Source organism: Pleurodeles waltl, chromosome 6 (assembly GCF_031143425.1).
Source record: "Pleurodeles waltl isolate 20211129_DDA chromosome 6, aPleWal1.hap1.20221129, whole genome shotgun sequence".
NCBI classification, from domain to species: domain Eukaryota; kingdom Metazoa; phylum Chordata; class Amphibia; order Caudata; family Salamandridae; genus Pleurodeles; species Pleurodeles waltl.
This window is the reverse complement of record NC_090445.1, coordinates 422,791,970-422,811,501: the sequence shown is the minus strand read 5'-3', so window position 1 is coordinate 422,811,501 and position 19,532 is coordinate 422,791,970. Positions and strand designations below refer to the sequence as shown.

Sequence of the window (19,532 nt, the reverse complement as noted above, 5' to 3'; positions counted from 1 at the left end):
GCAGCAGATGAGACGAGGGTTACAGTTGGCTAAGACCTGTACTCTTGTTCTCCCTCTCATCACATGAAATAAACTACATTACAACCTCTACGAAGTGAGTATTATCCTTACAGAAAGCAGGCAATAGAAGGCCAAGTAATACATTCATACTTCCAGGAGGTACAAACAAAAGAAAGGAAAGCCCACACAAACTGATGAATAATAAGCAAATAAATGAGAGCGACACTAAAGCAAACCACTGGTAATCAACAGGCAGACTCTAAGCCCAGTGTAAGCTAACAATATGTCTTGCAACAAAAAGCGCATGCAATATCTAGTAGGTGACACCTAATAAGTGTGGAGGGGGCAGATGAGACTTTCACAGGAGGTAATATGGAGGGCCATAAGAGAATGATGGTGGCTGAACAAGATTCTGCATATTCAGTAGAAAAAGCAACCGTGGCATTTGAGCCGACGATTTCCTGACAGGTGGGGAAACCCTATGACTTTGTTCAGGTGGAAGAAACACAATCCTTCCTCTATATAGTAGTTCATGAAAAACTGATGTGTAAGGTATGGAGCAATGGTGAAAGTCTGACGGCACGACGAGAATGGTTTGCAAAAGTAATCAAGGATTTATGACTCTTAAGGCCACTTACTATGTAGTGTTATGCATAATGGCGCTTAGCCTGATATTTTGTAGTGCAGATTCAGTCTGATTTTATCTATAGGAAGTGATGGGGACTGCTCCTCAATTTTAATCTGTTTACTGTACTCTTTAATATAAATGATTTAAACATGAAACGAAATTCAAGCATCCAATTCTCACCTTATGTACTGAACCCCTTTCTGACCTCAAAACTAGTGAAATCTCTTCTACAATTTAGTATTTTCATGTAAACTTTTTGTACGTTATTTTCTGTTTCGCACCTCATAGTCGATTTCATTTTTACAGTGGCTGACAATCACCGTCACGATTGGAGTCTGCTGTGTTCCAGTGAGACTTTGTTGACTCAAGCTTTTCTATATTTATGACAAGAGGTCATGTCTTCAGACCAGATGCAAGGGAGCATTTTATGCACCTCGTTCCTGTTTATTATTATTTATTTGTTTTCTCAGGCACACTTTTTAGAAAGTTTGAGGCCAGCCAGTTTAAAACTGTTGTGAGAATTGTTGTCAGATCAAAGTGGGCATATATGGAGGCCATTTCGGAGCGACCTGACTGCTGGAATTTAAAAACAGGATATGGTCAGCATACAAGTAGAAACGTGTGTCCACAACCTGCAAGAATTATGCTCAGAAGACCAAATAGATGTTGAAAAGTAACAGTGACAATACTGATCCCTGCGGAAATCCAAAAAACGATGACTTGGAATCTGATTTAAAGGGTGGAAGGAAAATGGTGTGTGTGCAAGATGTCAGAAATAACTCAAACCAGCATACTGACAACTGGCCACAGAACAGATATTTTAAGCTGGAGAGCAGGGTGGCATTGTCAGAAGTATCGACAGCTCTAATGCAATAAAGGCGCCCATGTCTTCCTTTGCAACTATATTTTTAAGGTTATCCACGACTGATATACAAACAGTTCAGTACAATGTTCAGCTCGGAATACAGCTTAGCACAAATGATGTTTATTGAATTCAATAAAAGACTGCTTAAACACTAGTTTTTCTAACACTTTTGCAAACAAATGGTGAGAGAAAATTGAACAAAAATTACTTGGCTCTGAAGCAGAAGTGTCTTTAGAAGGAACCTCTTTAGAAGGCAATGTGTAGAATGTACTGGCATGATAGGGAGCATCACACACCAAATAAATATTGTTCTCTTTACCTGATGGGTGGATTCTGGTTCATAAACATCTCAATGGCCGCCTCGTCTTCAGGATTTACCTGCAGGTCCTCGCAGTAATCCCCCTGATCCATATTTCCTGCCCTATCCAGCGAAGGCCACTCATCATCTGAGTCAGAATCTTCTTTTGTCCCAGTACCTGAAACATGAGCCAAGGATCAATAGATAACAGTCACGGATTATAGATCATGTAGATAGGGGTGCTACAGAAAGGTGCCGACAGAGTTGAATTGGTGTCCAATGGGTTCCTATATAGTGGCCCCTAAATATCAGGTTTGGGCGTCTGATAAACAGGCACTTAGAAGCCACTGAGATTACAGAGACTGCCTTTAACTCGCTAAACTTCAGCCAGCATATAGTAGTAAAGTACAGCAGTTGGAATGCTAGGATTAGATTTCCAAGCAACACTCACTAGTTTGGTCTAGGACATGCATGCAAGGAGGAGGCGGCAGCCCAGTTGCTCAACATATAAGTGAGAGACAGGAATGAGCAAGACTTTTCCAGACCAGGAGTTAAAAAGCAAAGTGAAAGTGAACATGGGGTCCCCACGGAGAAGTATAGCTCAGATATGGAATGTTGGAGTTAGTGAAGTTAGGCTGGTCATAAAGTACGAGGTAACTGACCTACTAGTCCCCTTTTCCCAGCCTACTGGTCACTGCTCCGCATATACTTTTCAAAGCCACAGCTTTGGTAAGAGACAGAAGGCAACAGGCACCATGTGTCTGCACATCACAATGGTGGATTGTAGGAATAAAGGCACTGACAGCTGCATAAAGGTAAAGAATGTGGTATGTGAGGAATGGGGCTAAGAGTGGGATAGGTAACGTTACGACCTGTTTACTTCTTTTCATTATGCGGCACAAATTTGTTACGGCTTATCATGGCCATGTCCACCGGTTATATTTATTAACCTTTCAGGATTTGGCAAATACAACTCACTATTCTTGCTTTTTCTCGATATTTTCAACCTCGCATCATTTCTGGTACATTATACTGTACATAATCTTCTGTCCCGAGAAAGTCCTGTTCAAAAAACACGTGTCGGCTGATGTTTTATTGGATTCATGATGCATTGGATGAATAAAACTTCTACTGTATACATATGCGCATTTTGAACTTTGATTGACACAGTATACTAAAAAATTGACTTAAAGGACCACTGCGGTGTGCCTTGGTAAAACAATTTTGAATGTCTTCGTGTTGATTGATTCACACACTTCGCTTCTCTCCCTTCTTACGTTATTCCTATCCTGTTCACACCCAGAACCTCCTTTACCAATCCTGCTATAAGAAAAAGTGGCTATGCTACAGGTTCAGGGGAGCCCTTAAATTATAGCCTATGTCTACTGTGCCTGAGGGTGACTAAACCCTTCCGGTGTCCACTCCCTTTGGGGAGCGTGACACAGGCCTAACCCTATTTGCCCCTGTCCTCCAAGCCAAGATGGAGGATTTTGCAAGAAGGTGGTCACTCCTCCTTGTTCTCCCTACTTTGCCCACCAGACTTGCCACCAAAAGTGGGGCTCTGTACAAGGTGCGGGCTTCTCTACTAGACGGAGTGCTCTGGAGCACTGTAACAGGAGGCCTTACAGTTCCTCCAGGGGGAGGTGTGAAGCACCTCCACCCAGTGCAGGCTTTGTTTCTGAGCTCAGAGAGCACAAAGGCTGTTACCTCAAGTGGTCAGAAACTCCTCTGCAAGTGGCAGGCTGGCACAGACTGGTCAGTCCTGCACTAGCCGTTTGGCTAAGTTACAGGGGGCATCTCTAAGATGCTCTCTGGGTGCATTTTTAAATAAATCCAACACTGGCATCAGTATGAGTTAATTGTGATGAGAAGTTTGATACCAAACTTCCCTGACTTCAGTGAAGCCATTATGGAGATGTAGAGTTCATAATGAAACTCCCAGCCCATATAATCAGTATGGCCACACTGCACTTACAATGTCTAAGAATGGACTTAGACGCTGTAGGGGCATATTTCTCACGCAACTATGCCCTCACCTGTGGTACAGTGCACCCTACCTTAGGGCTGTAAGGCCTGCTAGAGGGGTGACTTACCTATGCCACAGGCAGTGGTCTGTGGGCATGGCACCCTGAGAAGGGTGACATGTAAACTGTCTTTTTCTCCCCAACAACACACACAAGCTGCAATGGCAGTGTGCAAGGGCTTGGTGAGAGGCCCCAGGGGTGGCATAATACATGCTGCAGCCCTTGGTACCATAGGTACCTTTTACAAGGGACTTAACTGTGTGCCAATTGTGGGAACAAAGGTATCATTTTGGGGAAAGAACAATGGCACAGGGGTCCGGGTTAGCAGCATCCCAGCACACCCTCAGTCAAGTCAGCATCAATATCAGGCAAAAAGTGGGGGATAACCATGACCAAGCACTGAGACATCTGACTGCTATATTTCAGAAGCCTTGAATACATTGGAACTCTCTCAGTCAATTAAGCATATTTTGGTCAAAACTGTCTAACTTGCAGGTTTCAAGCTGCACAACAATTAGGTACACAGGGTCCTAGGCAATTCTCCATTGCTTTGTGTGATTTGCGGTTCATAATATCCCATAATAGTAATATCGCCAGGGTAATGCTCTTGCAGCAGAAATATGCAAGTAACTTGCAGACTGCACTTTCCAATGGAAATATGATTCCTACTCAGGCTCATGCTGCAAATGGAGCGCATAGCCAATCAATACACAAATGCTGCAAGTCATTGGTCGCTTTAGAAGAAGGTCTCTCAGGTTGCTTACTGCAGGATCTGCTGTATTCTGCCAATGACACTCTAAAATCTATGTGGGCCAGCTTGAGAAGAGATAGATATAGATATATATATTTTTATTTTAATGGCTCTATTGAAGGGACCGGGCCAACCTGGAGTTCTGCGACTGAGGCCTGCAGAAGTGGCTGTGGACATTATTTGAGGCCTTGCTCTGCACCTCTCGCCTAGCCTTGCCTCCGATCACTACAGAACTGGAGTTGGAGGCTCGGGCCACATGAGGAGAGACGCACCCAGCTAGCAGCGGCCTACAGCGTCAGAGCCACAGGTGAGAGGGCCACAGGGCTGCGAGGCACCCAAGCAACCCCTTGCATGTTTAGAGAAGTACTACAGCAGTAGTAGAGACTCAGCAGGTGCCGCTACTAATTGCCAACAGTTAATAGATGGGGGCAGCAAGCAGACCAGAAATACACTAGCAGAGCCCTTGAAGTCTGCCTTGCCAGAGACTCAATTACCACACGCCCCTAGACTTGGTCGCAATGGAGGTCAACTGGAGCCTACCTGCCTCAACTCCATCCTGAAAGCCTTGGTCTCATCTAGACTAATAAATGGACACTGAGAGGCCCCTCCTCAACACCATTCCCTGTTTGCATAATCTTGGACCCTTGTAGCCTATTACTCTTGCCCCCCATGAGGGTCCGTAGCTGGCTAAGAAACCGGAGGTTATAGCAGGAAGGCTGTAAGCTGTTTTGCTACCTAGGCTTGATGCCATTGCCTGTTCCCACGCTTCCCTGGTGACCCGTGGCCGCCCACTCCTGGGGATACCAGAAAGGTGTGCCATTTGGTACCTGAACCATGGCAGCCAAGTGCAAAAAAGACCGGTCGCTCCGGGAGATGTTGAAAAAAACTACTGAAGGCCCAAGAGGCAGAAAGGAGGATGACGAGATTACTGCGGAGGGAAAGAACGCTGAAGGTCCGGTGACTCACGCCTTCCTCAAGGGGCTATTTTCCACATTATTACAATTAAACCTGACTAAATAAAAAGAACTGTTCCATTAAAAGGGTCCTTAAGGGGCCCTATGGCAATACCCTTAACTGAACAAGCAAAATACTGCTCAAGTTCTCAAAACTGACTGTAAAAGGCCTTAACGCTACCCATGTTAGACATGCAGCCCCCCCCTTTATATTTCACATTATACTTCATCTGGTATTCCCTAAAAATTATTTGCTTTTTCAAAATGCATCTCTGTGAGGTCTCCCATGAAATATACGACTCTTGTAAAGTTCTTACTGTGAATCTAGCCACCTCTAGATGTCTGGGTGAGTTCAAGCAAGTGGGTGCAACATTCAAGTAGGTGGGTGTTTATGAAGGGGCATGACAGACACTCCTAGTTGAGGGTAAAGGCAGTGTGAGTTTCTCATAGTGCTTGCCAGTGAGTCATAAAGGTGTTCAGATTACATACAAAGCCAATCCGTGGCCTCTACACCGCACGCTGTGTGATGCGACTCGAAAGCATGTGAAGGAGGTGCAGAGCTGCAGAAATATTGACCATGACAACAAAATGCAGTTGTTACCGGTGAAAGTGTGGGTTTTGGATCGGGGGGGGGGTAAAGTATTTAAAAAATAAAGTACAGAAAAAAAAGTCTACAGTGAAAAGACAGTGATGACTATGAAACACAGAGACAACAGAGGAAAGTTGTGAGAACATGAGTGAGGAACTTCAAAGCCCACTATGCAGAGAACGTATTCATTTTTAATTTTGAGAACCAAAACATTTTCACTTCTAAATATTCACAAAAAAATCATTGTTACTCGTTTATTTGCTAGACACAAGCATTAGCAAAAAAACAATGGATCTGGCTTTTTTTTTGAGGCATGGTATTTTTTGATTTATACTTCTGGATGCAAGAACAGAAAACTCACAGAGAGCGGCCTAAATAGTGGTCAATGGGGCACTGTCTGAGACAAAGGATTTTAGTTCAAATGGCCACATCCTTCGACAGGATTCCTAGCTTCTTTGACCACACCTCTTTACGAGACCCCAGTTCCTTTCTTTCTTTGTGTCCAGAGAGCAGACTTAACCTAAGATATTGGAGTACTTTCCGTGAGCACTGGTTACTTTACACAAGGTCACATTATTTTTTAGGCACAAGGACATTAAAGGGTTTACCCAGAATTACAGGGTACTAAGCCGACCCGAGACTCGAACCTGGTTCACCAGTTCTAGGGCCGGCAGCTCTGGCGGTAACACCACATCCTCTTCCTACTAAAAGGTAGGGTGACCAGACGTCCCAGTTTTTCACAGACAGTCCCGGTGTCCCGACACATGTTAACTTTAAATAAAGGACCTGGTTTTAGGGACAAAAGTGAAGTAATTCCAATTGTAATGAGAATGGCAAGGTATGCTCTCCTTAAAAGGGCTCTTCAGAAGACTGAACAAATTAAGCAATTTATCGCCCGTCAGCACATGGGGAGTCCTGCTGCATGCTCCAAGCAGAGGGGAGACAAGGTTGGAAGAAGAGCAGTGGGCATAGGCTGAAGGGCCTGCCATTGATAGTGTTAAGTAAATGTATCCTTGTAAGTTTTGAAGTGTATGCCTACGTGTGTATATATACAAACGTGTGTGCACATACGTTTACAAGCCTACTATATATATATATACACACATACATTTTCAAGGCTGTGCAAAAATGGGACAGGCCAGATATAAAAATAAGACTAAAGGCTTTAGTCCTACTTTTATGTCTGGCGTGTTCCGGTTTTTGGTTCCCAAACTCTGGTCACCCTACTTAAAGCCCTTGCAAAGCAATTTGCATACTACAGCTGACTAGTAATACAGTAGTCTAACAACTACATTAGAAGCCTTCCATAAATAGAAAGTTTCTGAAAGGTATCAGACGGGACGCTTGCTTGGAAAAAGATGGGGGACAAGTCATCTCGGAGCCACATATTCAGCACTCTGGACCCTGTCCCTCCTCCAGTCTCCCTCTCAGGTGTGAATTTATCTGCCACACATGTTCAGCACCGCCTTACTCCTTCAAGCCCCAGCTTGTCCCTATATCTTTCTATCCGCCACGAGTTCTGTCTCAAGTCGTAGCTCCCATCTCAAGGTAACATACCCAGCACAGTGCTTCTTCTCGCGGGGGGCTCTGCTCCCGGGCCATGTTCCTCCTCTAGCTCTCTCTGCTGTGCTCTGGCCTGGCGCAGGATGCGTCCGCTAAGCTTGTCATCCACGTAGCTCTCCTCGGGACCAGGGGGCTGGGTCTTGCGGCCGGCGCGCGGTTCGCGAGGATATTCGGCCTGCAGTATCTGCTCGGCGAGATCGAGGCCTGGGCCGCGCACGGCTGCGCTGACCCGTGAGGCTCCCCGGCCCCGGTTTCGGCCTTCTTTCGGCATTTCCGTTAGTCCCAGTGAACACACGTGCCCTGCGCTCTGTGACACCGTCACTGTCTGCGACCAGCGCCTGAGCGAATCCGCACCTCCCTTGCCTCCAAATCCCGCCCACAGAACTGACGTCAGGGCAAGAAACACAACCCTGCCAGTCTACGACTTGCAAGACTCACGGAACGTAATCTAGAACTAGACTGCTGGGTTCCGTGCGGATGATAACAACCGCGGTAGGGTGGCCCGAATTTTAAAGCCAAAATCTGTACATATCTGAAAAATAGAAGGACTGCAATTTTAATTCAGCCGAGTGCACAGAATGACGGCGTTTAACAGCACAGAATTACATGACAGGCACTAAGAACATACATGAAATGCAAGTTTTAGAGCCAGTGTAATGCCTGCTATTTAATTTGCTTTCTGATAACCCATGCAAAGTAAATCAGCTTTGGAAAACGAAAAAAACACCTCCCATTTTCAGGCGACCTTTTTTTTAAAAACCGGGGCATGAGCTAAATTTCCCAAAATCTTCCTGGACACCTGGTGAAAAACCGGGACTGTCCCGACAAATCCCGGATGCCTGGTCAATCTGAACCATGGGTGTATTGCGCCTGATACTGGAAGCATTAATTTTTCACTACTCAAACTTTTGACTATACTGCAGCCCTGTCGCGTAATACCTACACATTTAAAAATGTGATTATAACAACACTTTACAAGAAAATGAAAAATGTCCTAGCTATGGTGAAGGAAACTTTCAATTCTATTAACCCCTTCCCCGCCATGGACGTAATGGTTACGTCCATGGCAGCGCCCGTGTGGCGCCATGGACGTAACCATTACGTCCTGCATGCTGCCCTCAGGAGAAGCGCTAGCGCTCCCGCTCCCCCGAGGGCCGCCCTCCAACCCCCCCAGGTAAGGGCTGAAAGGGGAATCCCTTCCCCTTCAACCCCCCCCCCACCCTCCCACGCTGTCAATCACAGAGCCTCCCCCATCGAAAGAGAAATGCTCAGCATTTCTCTTTCGATCACGTGGGGGAGGCAAGGAGAGGCTTCAAAGGGAAGGAAATGTATTTCCTTCCCTTTGAAGTCTCTCCCAGGGTTTCAAAAGTCGGATTGCTTTTGAAACCCCGCTAGACACCAGGGATGTTTTTTTTTTTGTGTGAAAGTGACATAAGGGAGCGACCCCTTGGGCAAGGGTCGCTCCCAGGAGGGCATTTTTTTTTAAGGCCTTTTCTGCCCCCCCCGGGGGCAGATCGGCCTATTATTAGGCCGATCTGCCCCCAGGGGGGACAGAAACCTCTAGACACCAGGGATACATTTGTTTTTTTTGTTTTCTTTTGTGTTTTAGGTGTGGGGAGCGACCCCTTAGGCAAGGGTCGCTCCCATAGGGGGCAAATTATATTTAGGCCATTTCTGCCCCCCTTGGGGGCAGATTAGCCTATTTTTATGAGGCCAATCTGCCCCCAAGGGGGGTAGAAACCACTATGACACCAGGGAGTTTTTTTTTGTTGTTGTTGTTTTTCACATAAGGGGAGCGACCCCTCAGGCAAGGGTCGTTCCCCTGGGGGGCAAATTTATTTTAGGCCATTTCTGCCCCCCATGGGGGCAGATCAGCCTTTTGTAATTAGGCCGATCTGCCCCCAAGGGGGTCAGAAACCACTAGGCACCGGGAATTTTGTTATTGTTTTTGTTTTACAGAGGGGGAGCGTCCCAGCGACCTTGTAGGCAAGGGTCGCTCCCCGGGGGGGGGTTTGGGGGGGCAAATTTATTTTAGGCCATTTCTGCCCCCCCTGGGGGCAGATCGGCCTATTGTTATTAGGCCGATCTGCCCCCAGGGGAGGCAGAAACCTCTAGGCGCCAGGGCATTTTTTTTTTTTTTATTTTTTTTTTAGAGTTGGGGAGCGACCCATTAGGCAAGGGTCGCTCCCCTGGGGGGCAAGTTGTATTTAGACCATTTCTGCCCCCCTGGGGGCAGAGTGGCCTATTGTTATTAGGCCGATCTGCCCCACCTCTAGACGCCAGGGCAAATTTTATTTTGTGTTTTTTTTTGTTTGTTTGTTTTTTTAGAGATGGGGAGCGACCCATTGGGCAAGGGTCGCTCCCGTGGGGGGCAAATTGTATTTAGACCATTTCTGCCTCCCTTGGGGGCAGATTGGCCGATTTTAGGCAGAAACCACTAGGCACCGGGGATTTTTTTTTGGCGCCAATGTCACGCAGGGGGAGCGATCCCGTAGGCAAGGGTCGCTCCCGGGGGAGGTTTGGGGGGGTGGGGGACAAATTTATTTTAGGCCATTTCTGCCCCCCCTGGGGCCGGCTGATCTAGAGGCCAAAATGTAAAATGTGATGTGTCCACGTTGTGTTTTGGGACATTTCCTGTCGCGGGCGCTAAGCCTACCCACACAAGTGAGGTATCATTTTTATCGGGAGACTTGGGGGAACGCTGGGTGGAAGGAAATTTGTGGCTCCTCTCAGATTCCAGAACTTTCTGTCACCGAAATGTGAGGAAAACGTGTTTTTTAGCCAAATTTTGGGGTTTGCAAAGGATTCTGGGTAACAGAACCTGGTCAGAGCCCCACAAGTCACCCCATCTTGGATTCCCCTAGGTCTCTAGTTTTAAAAAATGCACAGGTTTGGTAGGTTTCCCTAGGTGGCGGCTGAGCTAGAGGCCAAAATCTACAGGTAGGCACTTTGCAAAAAACACCTCTGTTTTCTTTTTTAAAAAATGTGATGTGTCCACGTTGCATTTTGGGGGCGTTTCCTGTCGCGGGCGCTAGGCCTACCCACACAAGTGAGGTATCATTTTTATCGGGAGACTTGGGGGAACATAGATTAGCAAAACAAGTGTTATTGCCCCTTGTCTTTCTCTCCTTTTTTGTCCTTCCAAATATAAGAGAGTGTGTAAAAAAGTCATCTATTTGAGAAATGTCCTGTAATTCACATGCTAGTATAGTCACCCCGGAATTCAGAGATGTGCAAATAACCACTGCTCCTCAACACCTTATCTTGTGCCCTTTTTGGAAATACAAAGGTTTTCTTGATAGCTATTCTTCACTCTTTATATTTCAGCAAATGAATTGCTGTATACCCAGTATAGAATGAAAACGCACTGCAGGGTGCAAGCTCATTTATTGGCTCTGGGTACCTAGGGTTCTTGATGAACCTACAAGCCCTATATTTCCCCGCAACCAGAAGAGTGCAGCAGACGTAACGGTATATTGCTTTAAAAAATCTGACATTGCAGGAAAAAGTTACAGAGTAAAACGTAGAGAAAAATTGCAGATTTTTTCACCTCAATTTCAATATTTTGTTTTTTCAGTTGTTATTTTCTGTAGGAAACCCTTGTAGGTTCTACACAAATTACCCCGTGCTGAATTCAGAATTTTGTCTACTTTCCAGAAATGTTGCGGTTTCTGGGATCCAGCATTGGTTTCATGCCCATTTCTGTCACTGACTGGAAGGAGGCTGAAAGCACAAAAAATCGTAAAAATGGGGTATGTCCCAGTAAAATGCCAAAATTGTGTTGAAAAATTGGGTTTTCTGATTCAAGTCTGCCTGTTCCTGAAAGCTAGGAAGCTGGTGATTTTAGCACCGAAAACCCTTTGTTGATGCCATTTTCAGGGAAAAAACCACAAGCCTTCTTCTGCAGACCCTATTTCCCATTTTTTTGAAAAAAACTAAATTTTCACTGTATTTTGGCTAATTTCTTGGCCTCCTTCTGGGGAACCCACAAAGTCTGGGTACCTATAGAATCCCTAGGATGTTGGAAAAAAAGGACGCACATTTGGCGTGGGTAGCTTATGTGAACAAAAAGTTATGAGGGCCTAAGCGTGAACTGCCCCAAATAGCCAAAAAAAGGCTTGGCACCTGAGGGGGAAAAGGCCTGGCAGCGAAGGGGTTAAGGACACGGAGGGGAGGATTATGCAGTCCTTTCTTCACTTTATTGATAACAGCAAGTTCAAAGTTCAAACACATTAAACTACAACTCCCATGATGCCCACAAAAAACCATGACAACGAGTAACCAATCCCAAGTCCATAACAGTGTATATATTAATAACTGGCGGGTGCAGTCCTTCCTCTTCTTCACTGAAGAAAGTTAAGGAACTCGCGACTTCAATCTCCTTTAGAATCACCTCCTACAAGACAAGGAAGAGATTAGACATAGCAAGAGGCCAAACTCAAAAAGTAAAACTCCAAAGAGAGCGAACAAGTAGTAAGTAAAATACATACATATGTATATATTACTCAGAAATATAGCCATAACAAAGCATAAGAAATGCGTCCAATATTCAATAAACCCCAAGAAAAAATACCATACACCTGCCAAGAGGACTCCTACATCACCAAGCCGGCAGCTCAATCCCGGGTGGATAATACTAAAATAGTATATGGGTGGGATAATCCTCGCCTCCGTGTCCTTAATAGAATTGAAAGTTTCCTTCACGATAGCTAGGATTTTTTTTATTCTATTGCAGGACCGGAAGCAAGGATTATGCAGCTTTAAAGCTTACTTACCACCAACGAGGCGGCCTCATGGAGTGATTTAAAATAAAACTTCTTGAAAATCGACTCCGAAGACCAATCAGCCGAATTCATAATATCCTCCAATCGCCCACCGACCAAAATGGCCTTGGAAGCCATGGCCCCTCTAGTAGAGTGAGCCCCAAAACGTCCAATGTCAATGCCAGATTCTGACATAATCCAACGAACCCACCTAGCTATGGTAGGCGAAGATACTGCCTTAAACAGTTTCTTGACGGCAATCAAAAGCTGCCTCTCTCCGGGAGGTCTAACCTCCTCCGTGACCGCTTCATAGGTCTGAAGGCATCTCACCACGCATAACCTAGGATGAGAATCAAAACTGGGGTAAGATACAAACCTGGTACCTGTTTTAGTCCGTTGGGAAACGGTGAAAGTAACCCAGTTTGGGGTGAAGACCCTGGCGGACACATCCAAAGCCCGCACATCGGAAACACGCTTGCAAGAGACCAGGCACAAGAGCATCGCCAATTTTGCGGAAAGCTGTTTCCTGGATAAGAAACAATTATCCGGCCAAGCAGATAAAAAATTAAGAACTTGGTTCACGTCCCATAACCCTGAATAACGAGGTTCGGGAGGACGAGACAAATGAACCCCCTTCAAGAGTTTACTCACCCAGGGGTGCTCCCCCACTGGAACATCACTGATAGTACTATGTCCCGCCGAAATCGCAGAACGAAAAGAATTAATAGTACAATAGGACAGACCAGAAGAAAAAAGTTCAGCCAAAAAATTTACTATAAATTCAATGGGGGCCCCCATGGGTTCCACCACCCTCTCCATACACCAACTGGCCCATCTGTTCCAAGCCGATATATATTGCTTGATGGCACCTGGGGCCCATGCCTGTCTAATAAGGGCTGTAGCTTCTCGTGAAAGGCAGACGTTTTCCCAATGTCCCCTGAAATCCTCCATGCCATGAGATCGAGATGACCCTGAAGCACCAGGATGATGGCGACCCTGTGGGTCCTGGAGGACTCCTGAAACACAGGGGAGTCTGATAGGAGCCATCCAACACAACTCCAGAAGAGTGGGGAACCACGGCTGAGCCTTCCAGATCAGAGATATCAGTATCAGGGACGCTCGCTGGCGACGCACCTGAGCCACCACTCTGGGGGATTAACAGGAACGGAGGGAACGCATAGCACTGATCGTTCGACCAATCCTGTAAGAAGGCATCCACTGCTCTCGCCCCCGGATCGGGTTTCCAACTGAAGTAAGTCGGAAGTTGAGCATTCCATCGGGATGCAAACAAATCCACCGCACAAGGACCCCAACGGTCCATCAGGGACCGAAATATCTCCGGATCCAGACGCCAATCGCTGGAATCCTTGAGGTACCAGGAATTCCAATCCGCCACCTGATTTTGAGTTCCCGGAAGATATTCCGCCGTGACCGAAATCTGCCTGTGAAGACAATAATTCCAGAAATCCTTCACCAAGTCCTCTAAAACTTTGGAGTGAGTGCCCCCCAGTCTGTTGATATACTGGACAGCTGATATATTGTCCATCCGAAGAAGGACACAACAGGAAACCCTGTCTCGTGTCAAAGAGCGGATCGCAAACGACCCCGCCAGAAGCTCCAAGCAGTTGATGTGGAGGTTCAACTCCTCCGAGGTCCACTGACCTCCCATGGAAATCTGACCACATCTGGCTCCCCAGCCCAACCTGCTGGCATCCGACTCGATCACCAGGTCGGGGAGAGAGCCGAAAATGGCCTTGCCATTCCATGCCTCCATGTGGTCCAACCACCACTGCATCTCCAGACGAGCCTCAGAAGAGAGCTCTACCAGGGCTGAATAAGAATGCCCTTTCCGGAGATGAGAAGCCTTCAGCCGCTGCAGGGCCCTGTAATGAAGAGGACCCGAGAATATAGCCTGGATCGACGACAACAGGAGTCCCACAATCCTGGCAATCTGCCAGAGGGAGTTCCTGTCCCTGCGGAGCACCCTGGCGATCGCTTTCTTTATCTTGGAGATCTTGTACCCTGGAAGATGCAGCGTTGCTGACGTCGTGTCCACCACAAACCCCAAAAGCGTTGTGGATTGAGACGGGCACAGAGATGACTTCTCCGAATTGATCACAAAGCCCAGGTCTTGTAGTAATGCAATAGTCATGTTCGTGTAAGACAGTAGTTGTGCTTTGGACTGGTCCATCAGAGGAATGTCGTCCAAGTAAATAATCAGTCTTGCGCCCTGAGTCCGCAAGAACGCGACCACCGGTCTCAGCAGTTTCGTGAAGCACCAGGGTGCTGACGAAAGACCGAAGGGAAGACACGTGAACTCGTAGACCTGACTCTGCCATTGAAACTGCAGAAACCTGCGGTGAGGGTGGTAAATGGGGACCGTAAGATACCCGTCCTTGAGATCCAAACATATCAACTAATCCCCTTGACATAAAAGGTCCCTGAGAAGATGGATACCCTCCATCTTGAAATGACGATAAACCACCCGTTCGTTGAATGCCCTGAGATTTATCGCTGGGCGAAACCCTTTGTCTTTCTTCTCGACCAGAAAAATATTCCTCAGAAACCCCCTTGGATGGAGAGAGGTCTGAACAATGGCTCCCTTGCCCAGAAGAAGGCGGACTTCCGCATCGATCAGCAGTGAATCCTGTACACTGAATCGAATGGGAGGAGGACGAACCGGTTGAACAGGTGTCCCATAGAACTCTATGCGAAAACCTGCGACCGTCTGTAGAACCCAAGGGTCGGACGTAAGCCGGGCCCAATTGTTTGCGAAGAGCGCAATCCTGCCTCCCAGCTCTAGAGGGGAAGAAAGAGGGGTGCTCACCTGTACTTCCTCCTTTGGAACTGGAATTTCCCCATTGGAAACGCGAGGAGCGTCCCCGGCCGGAACCCCTGTTGGGGAAGAAGGTCCTCTGACGGCCATCACTCCAGCCATTGTTGTGCTTGCCTTGGGTCCTGGAGGGGCCTGACTGCTGAGAGTGGCCGGAGGAGCGACCCCTTCCTCTTCCGGGCCGCCAAAAACCTTCCCGGGAAAATTCTTGCGCATCGAGGATTGCGCCTTATCCAATGCGGAGAAAGTAGAGACGAATCGCCCAAGCTCCTTAACAAAGGGGTCCCCGAAGAGATTGCCCTGGGCTATCGTGCCAGCCTCCGATGTTGCCAGCTCCCCCAACTTAGGATCGATTTTTATCAGGAGAGAGTGGCGTCTCTCCGTGGAAATGGCACAATTGGCGTTGCCTAATAGACAAACTGCCGTTTGCACCCATCCGGCAACTAGATCTGCCTGCAAGGGCTCCCCCGTAGTCTTGGCCACATCCGCCAACTCAATAATCTTCGTTAGGGGGCCCAACACATCCAAGACTTTGTCTTGGCATGATCGCCAAGAACGATCTATCCCCTTTTTGGGATCGCGCATGTACTTCGAAAAGAAAGTACATAATTTTGGGTCCAACACAGGTGTCGCAGCCACCTTGTCCCCCAGCGTCGGCCGAGGACATTCTGCTCGTAAGCGGGCCCGGGCCCCTTGCACCAAGGGGTGTCGGATAGTTTTAGCCACATAGGCCGCCACTTTAGAACTGGGGACCCATTCAGAGGACCGAGGATGATAAATGTCCTCAGGGTCGAACATATCTGAATCCCAACCTTCTTCCTCCACACTAGAGGTCGCAGATGTGCCCAAGGCCTCCCCACAATGTGACCCTCATCCGATGAGCCCTCATCATCTGAGTCACCCCCCCCCGAATGGGGTGATCCCACGAAGGGATCTAGTGCCAGAGCAGCAGCGCTGCCATGCTCTCTGGGTGGGCCATCCTCCCGGCAGGGTACAGGGTCTAGAGTTCGCGCACTCCTGGCAAAGGCCTCCCGTAACCGGGCGAAACCCTCCAGATGCCCCGCTTCACGCTTCCTAGAGGAAGAAAGAGCTTTAGCTGTACTGGCCCGAGGGTCCGAATCCCCCAAAACACTCGCTGAGTGGGACACCCTCTGCATGAGCCTGTCCACCATATCCTGCAGAGGCGCTAAGGCTTTCGCCACCGCCTGTGACACAAGTTTGTCCATACCCTCATGAATGTTACTCTGAGGCGGCCAAACCTCCTCTGACCCCAAAGATGGGTCGTAGGCTTGATCCAAAAAAGAATCCACTGAGGGGGAAGAAGAATTAATCGCACTCAACGAACCCAACTCAGCGAAAAAAAAAAAAATACGGGAAGGACCCAGAGGAACCAGCAGCAAATTGCCACTTACCCCACCAAGGGGCGTCAATAAGAGGGGTGAGAGCACAATAAATAACACCCAACCTCAATACAATGGGTAGCCCCCTTGCCGTGCTCCAAGAAAACCTGTGACAGCACCAAGTAAAAAATGCGTGTGTAAAAAAACAGAATAGTGAGGACCCCAAAGGGAAATCTGAATGCAGGCTGGACTGCTCTTACCGCTATGCGGTGTTGGCAAGGGTTGGGGGCCAAAGCGGCAAGCAACCCTGAGGGCGGGTGCTTGCCAGGCCCAGAAAGCGATCGGGAAATCAGCACGCGAAGCGCTGCCTTCCCTAGATCAGAAGCGCGATGAACGCCTCTAGCGGTGACAGGCCGTCACCGCACCACGCGCTCGGACAAAAGATTGCCGTGCAAGATGACAGACCAGGAATGCGAGGAATGCAGCTACCTCGCACCCGGCGCGCACACAACCAAGCGCTGAAAGTAAACAAGCCTCAACTAGCAAATCTGTCAGCAAAACGCTAAGCACAAAGGCAATCCACGATCCCCCGAAACGAGAAGGAGCGAGGACTTAACTGACGGGCAGCAGTGAAGAAAGAGGAAGGACTGTTCCCACCAGTTATTTATATATACACCGTTATGGACTTGGGATTGGTTACTTGTTGTCATGGTTTTTTGGGGCATCATGGGAGTTGTAGTTTAATGTGTTTGAACTTTGAACTTGCTGTTATCAATAAAGTGAAGAAAGGACTGCATAATCCTCGCCTCCGATCCTGCTATAGAATTCTATTTTCAGTAATCCATTGTATTATATTTAAATGGAGTTTTCGAGGAGCATAAAAGTGTTTGTTTTTTAGAGGTGCACAAAGGTCTTTGTGGGTTGATTCTGTATGTAAAATTTTATTTCCTCTGTATGCCTTAGGTGTATCTAAATAAAATGCATACTTTAGCGTCTTCCCAGCCTAGGTATCCGCCAATGAATACGCTGAACACAGAGCTATTTATTACACATCTTTATTCTTCTGCGTATAACCCCAAACTCAACATTCTAAACCTGCATTCATTTCACCATGTTTTAACACTTACGTCACAGCTCCACAGAGTCCTTCAAGAGTCAAAAGTGTTCTGTCATTCATACTCAAATGACGCTACATTTTCCCCTCTGTTAAATACAAAAATATTTTTTTTTACAAACATAGCTCTTCAATGAGCCTTTTTGGCGCTCAGATTACTCGTCCTGATAGTGTCTTTGGAAACTGGTAATCAGCAACAGGAGTGTCCATGATCTGCGTTGGCGATGCAGGAGCAACAGCAGTCTGGGGTTTTCCAAATGTCCGTTCTGAACCAGTCTCTACGTTGACATCAGTATCTGACGAGTAATTAGCCACATGTCTGAAATGCAAGGAATCTCACATAATGGATTTCCTGGACATTGAGCAGTCACCATGTGTCCTTTGCTGGTTACAACATGCAATGGCTCAGAATCAAATGTAGCATCAGACTTGCATTTTTTTGGCTGATGGATGAGCACTTGTTCTCCCCTTGTGAAGACAAACGGCCTGATTTAGATCTTGATGAAATCAGTTCCGCTGTCGTTTTTTCGACGGATAATCCATCTGCTGACTAGATGGTCTGCCCGCTTTATTTAGATGCCGGCGGGCCCATTGATAAAGGTCCATTGGCGAACCGCCATCACCGCCAAAGTTTTACAGCCACATTGACCTTATACCAACATTAAACATGTTTGTATAGGCAAAAGTGGCAGGCAGCAGGACCACCACCAGTTTTCCCGCTGGGCCAACCAAGATGTGCCTTCCTACCAAATTAACAGTGCAGAGGCTATCTTTGCAAGCAATCTACACCTGAGTTGCCAGATAGGAAGGTATGAAAGCACAAAACATACCTTTTTCTCTTCTTTTCACTTCCCTTACTTCCATGGACCCAATTGAAAAAGTCTTGCCTTTTCTATTAATACTAAACCACAACGCAAATCACCCCCATCATTACCAGAACTGAAGGTAAGTGACTGTTTTACCTGTTACCATTGAATTGAAAAAAAAAACTTGCAAGCAATAGTACAGTGATGTGCAGTGCATATGTCTTTAATGTGGTAGTTAAAAAAAACTTAAAGAAACTCACCTCTGTATATTATTTACACTCACCAATTTGGCACTAACTGCCTTCATGCCAATAAGCATCTACACAAAAAGTCACATTAATCCATAATTCGAAATGTGTTTGTGCAAGTGTGTTTAATCATGTTTGCTAATCTACCATATCAGATACATATACAAGACCACATTATCACAAATCCAATATAATGTGGTAATTTGCACTATAAAATGCAACAAGTTGGTTTACACGAAATGTACATCCAATGTCACCTCTAAACTTTAAACATGTTATTGATGTATTAATGTCACATTTCCCCTTGTCTTGTACCATTTCCATTACTCGTTAGATTTCATTTAACTCATAAGTGTTATTTTCCTTGTATAATGCATATGTTTATTATTAATATGAATCATGTTTAAATAAACACACTTGCATTTGCAAGTTAAAAAATATATAAACATGTTCAATGTTGGTATAAGTGTCCAGTATGTGATGAATGCTTGCACCAAAATCAACATGTCCATCACAACTATCCAAAACAAATGTATACACTATATAAATATGTCAGAAATAAATTGTGTTTGTCACTGTCAGAAATGAAAATAAGTGCATGTTACACACATTTACATCAATAACATTGTCATCAATCAATTAGTAATAATTTATAAAGTAATGCCAGGACAAACTTAGTGAAAATAAATGAAAATTTATTCAGAGAATGAGATAAGTCTCTCATGATGAAATAAACAAAAAAAAGGATACATGCCCA

The 19,532-nt window shown here is 46.3% G+C and overlaps 1 protein-coding gene and 1 long non-coding RNA gene across 2 annotated transcripts in view; both read right to left on the bottom strand.

Annotated features, from left to right (window-relative positions):
• Positions 1 to 8,046, bottom strand: part of BYSL (bystin like) — a 31,463-nt gene extending 23,417 nt beyond the window's left edge. The window contains exons 1-2 of the mRNA XM_069238418.1: positions 7,666 to 8,046; positions 1,813 to 1,969 (exon numbers count right to left, since the gene is read on the bottom strand). Of these exons, the coding sequence (XP_069094519.1) occupies positions 1,813 to 1,969; positions 7,666 to 7,942 (434 nt within the window). The 5' untranslated portion in view covers positions 7,943 to 8,046. The remainder of the gene's footprint in view (positions 1 to 1,812; positions 1,970 to 7,665) is intronic.
• A 3,802-nt stretch (positions 8,047 to 11,848) lies between these two features.
• The window catches only part of LOC138299823 (uncharacterized), a 67,442-nt gene continuing 59,758 nt past the window's right edge, over positions 11,849 to 19,532 (bottom strand). The window contains exon 2 of the long non-coding RNA XR_011204839.1: positions 11,849 to 12,067. This is a non-coding gene — a long non-coding RNA (uncharacterized lncRNA). The remainder of the gene's footprint in view (positions 12,068 to 19,532) is intronic.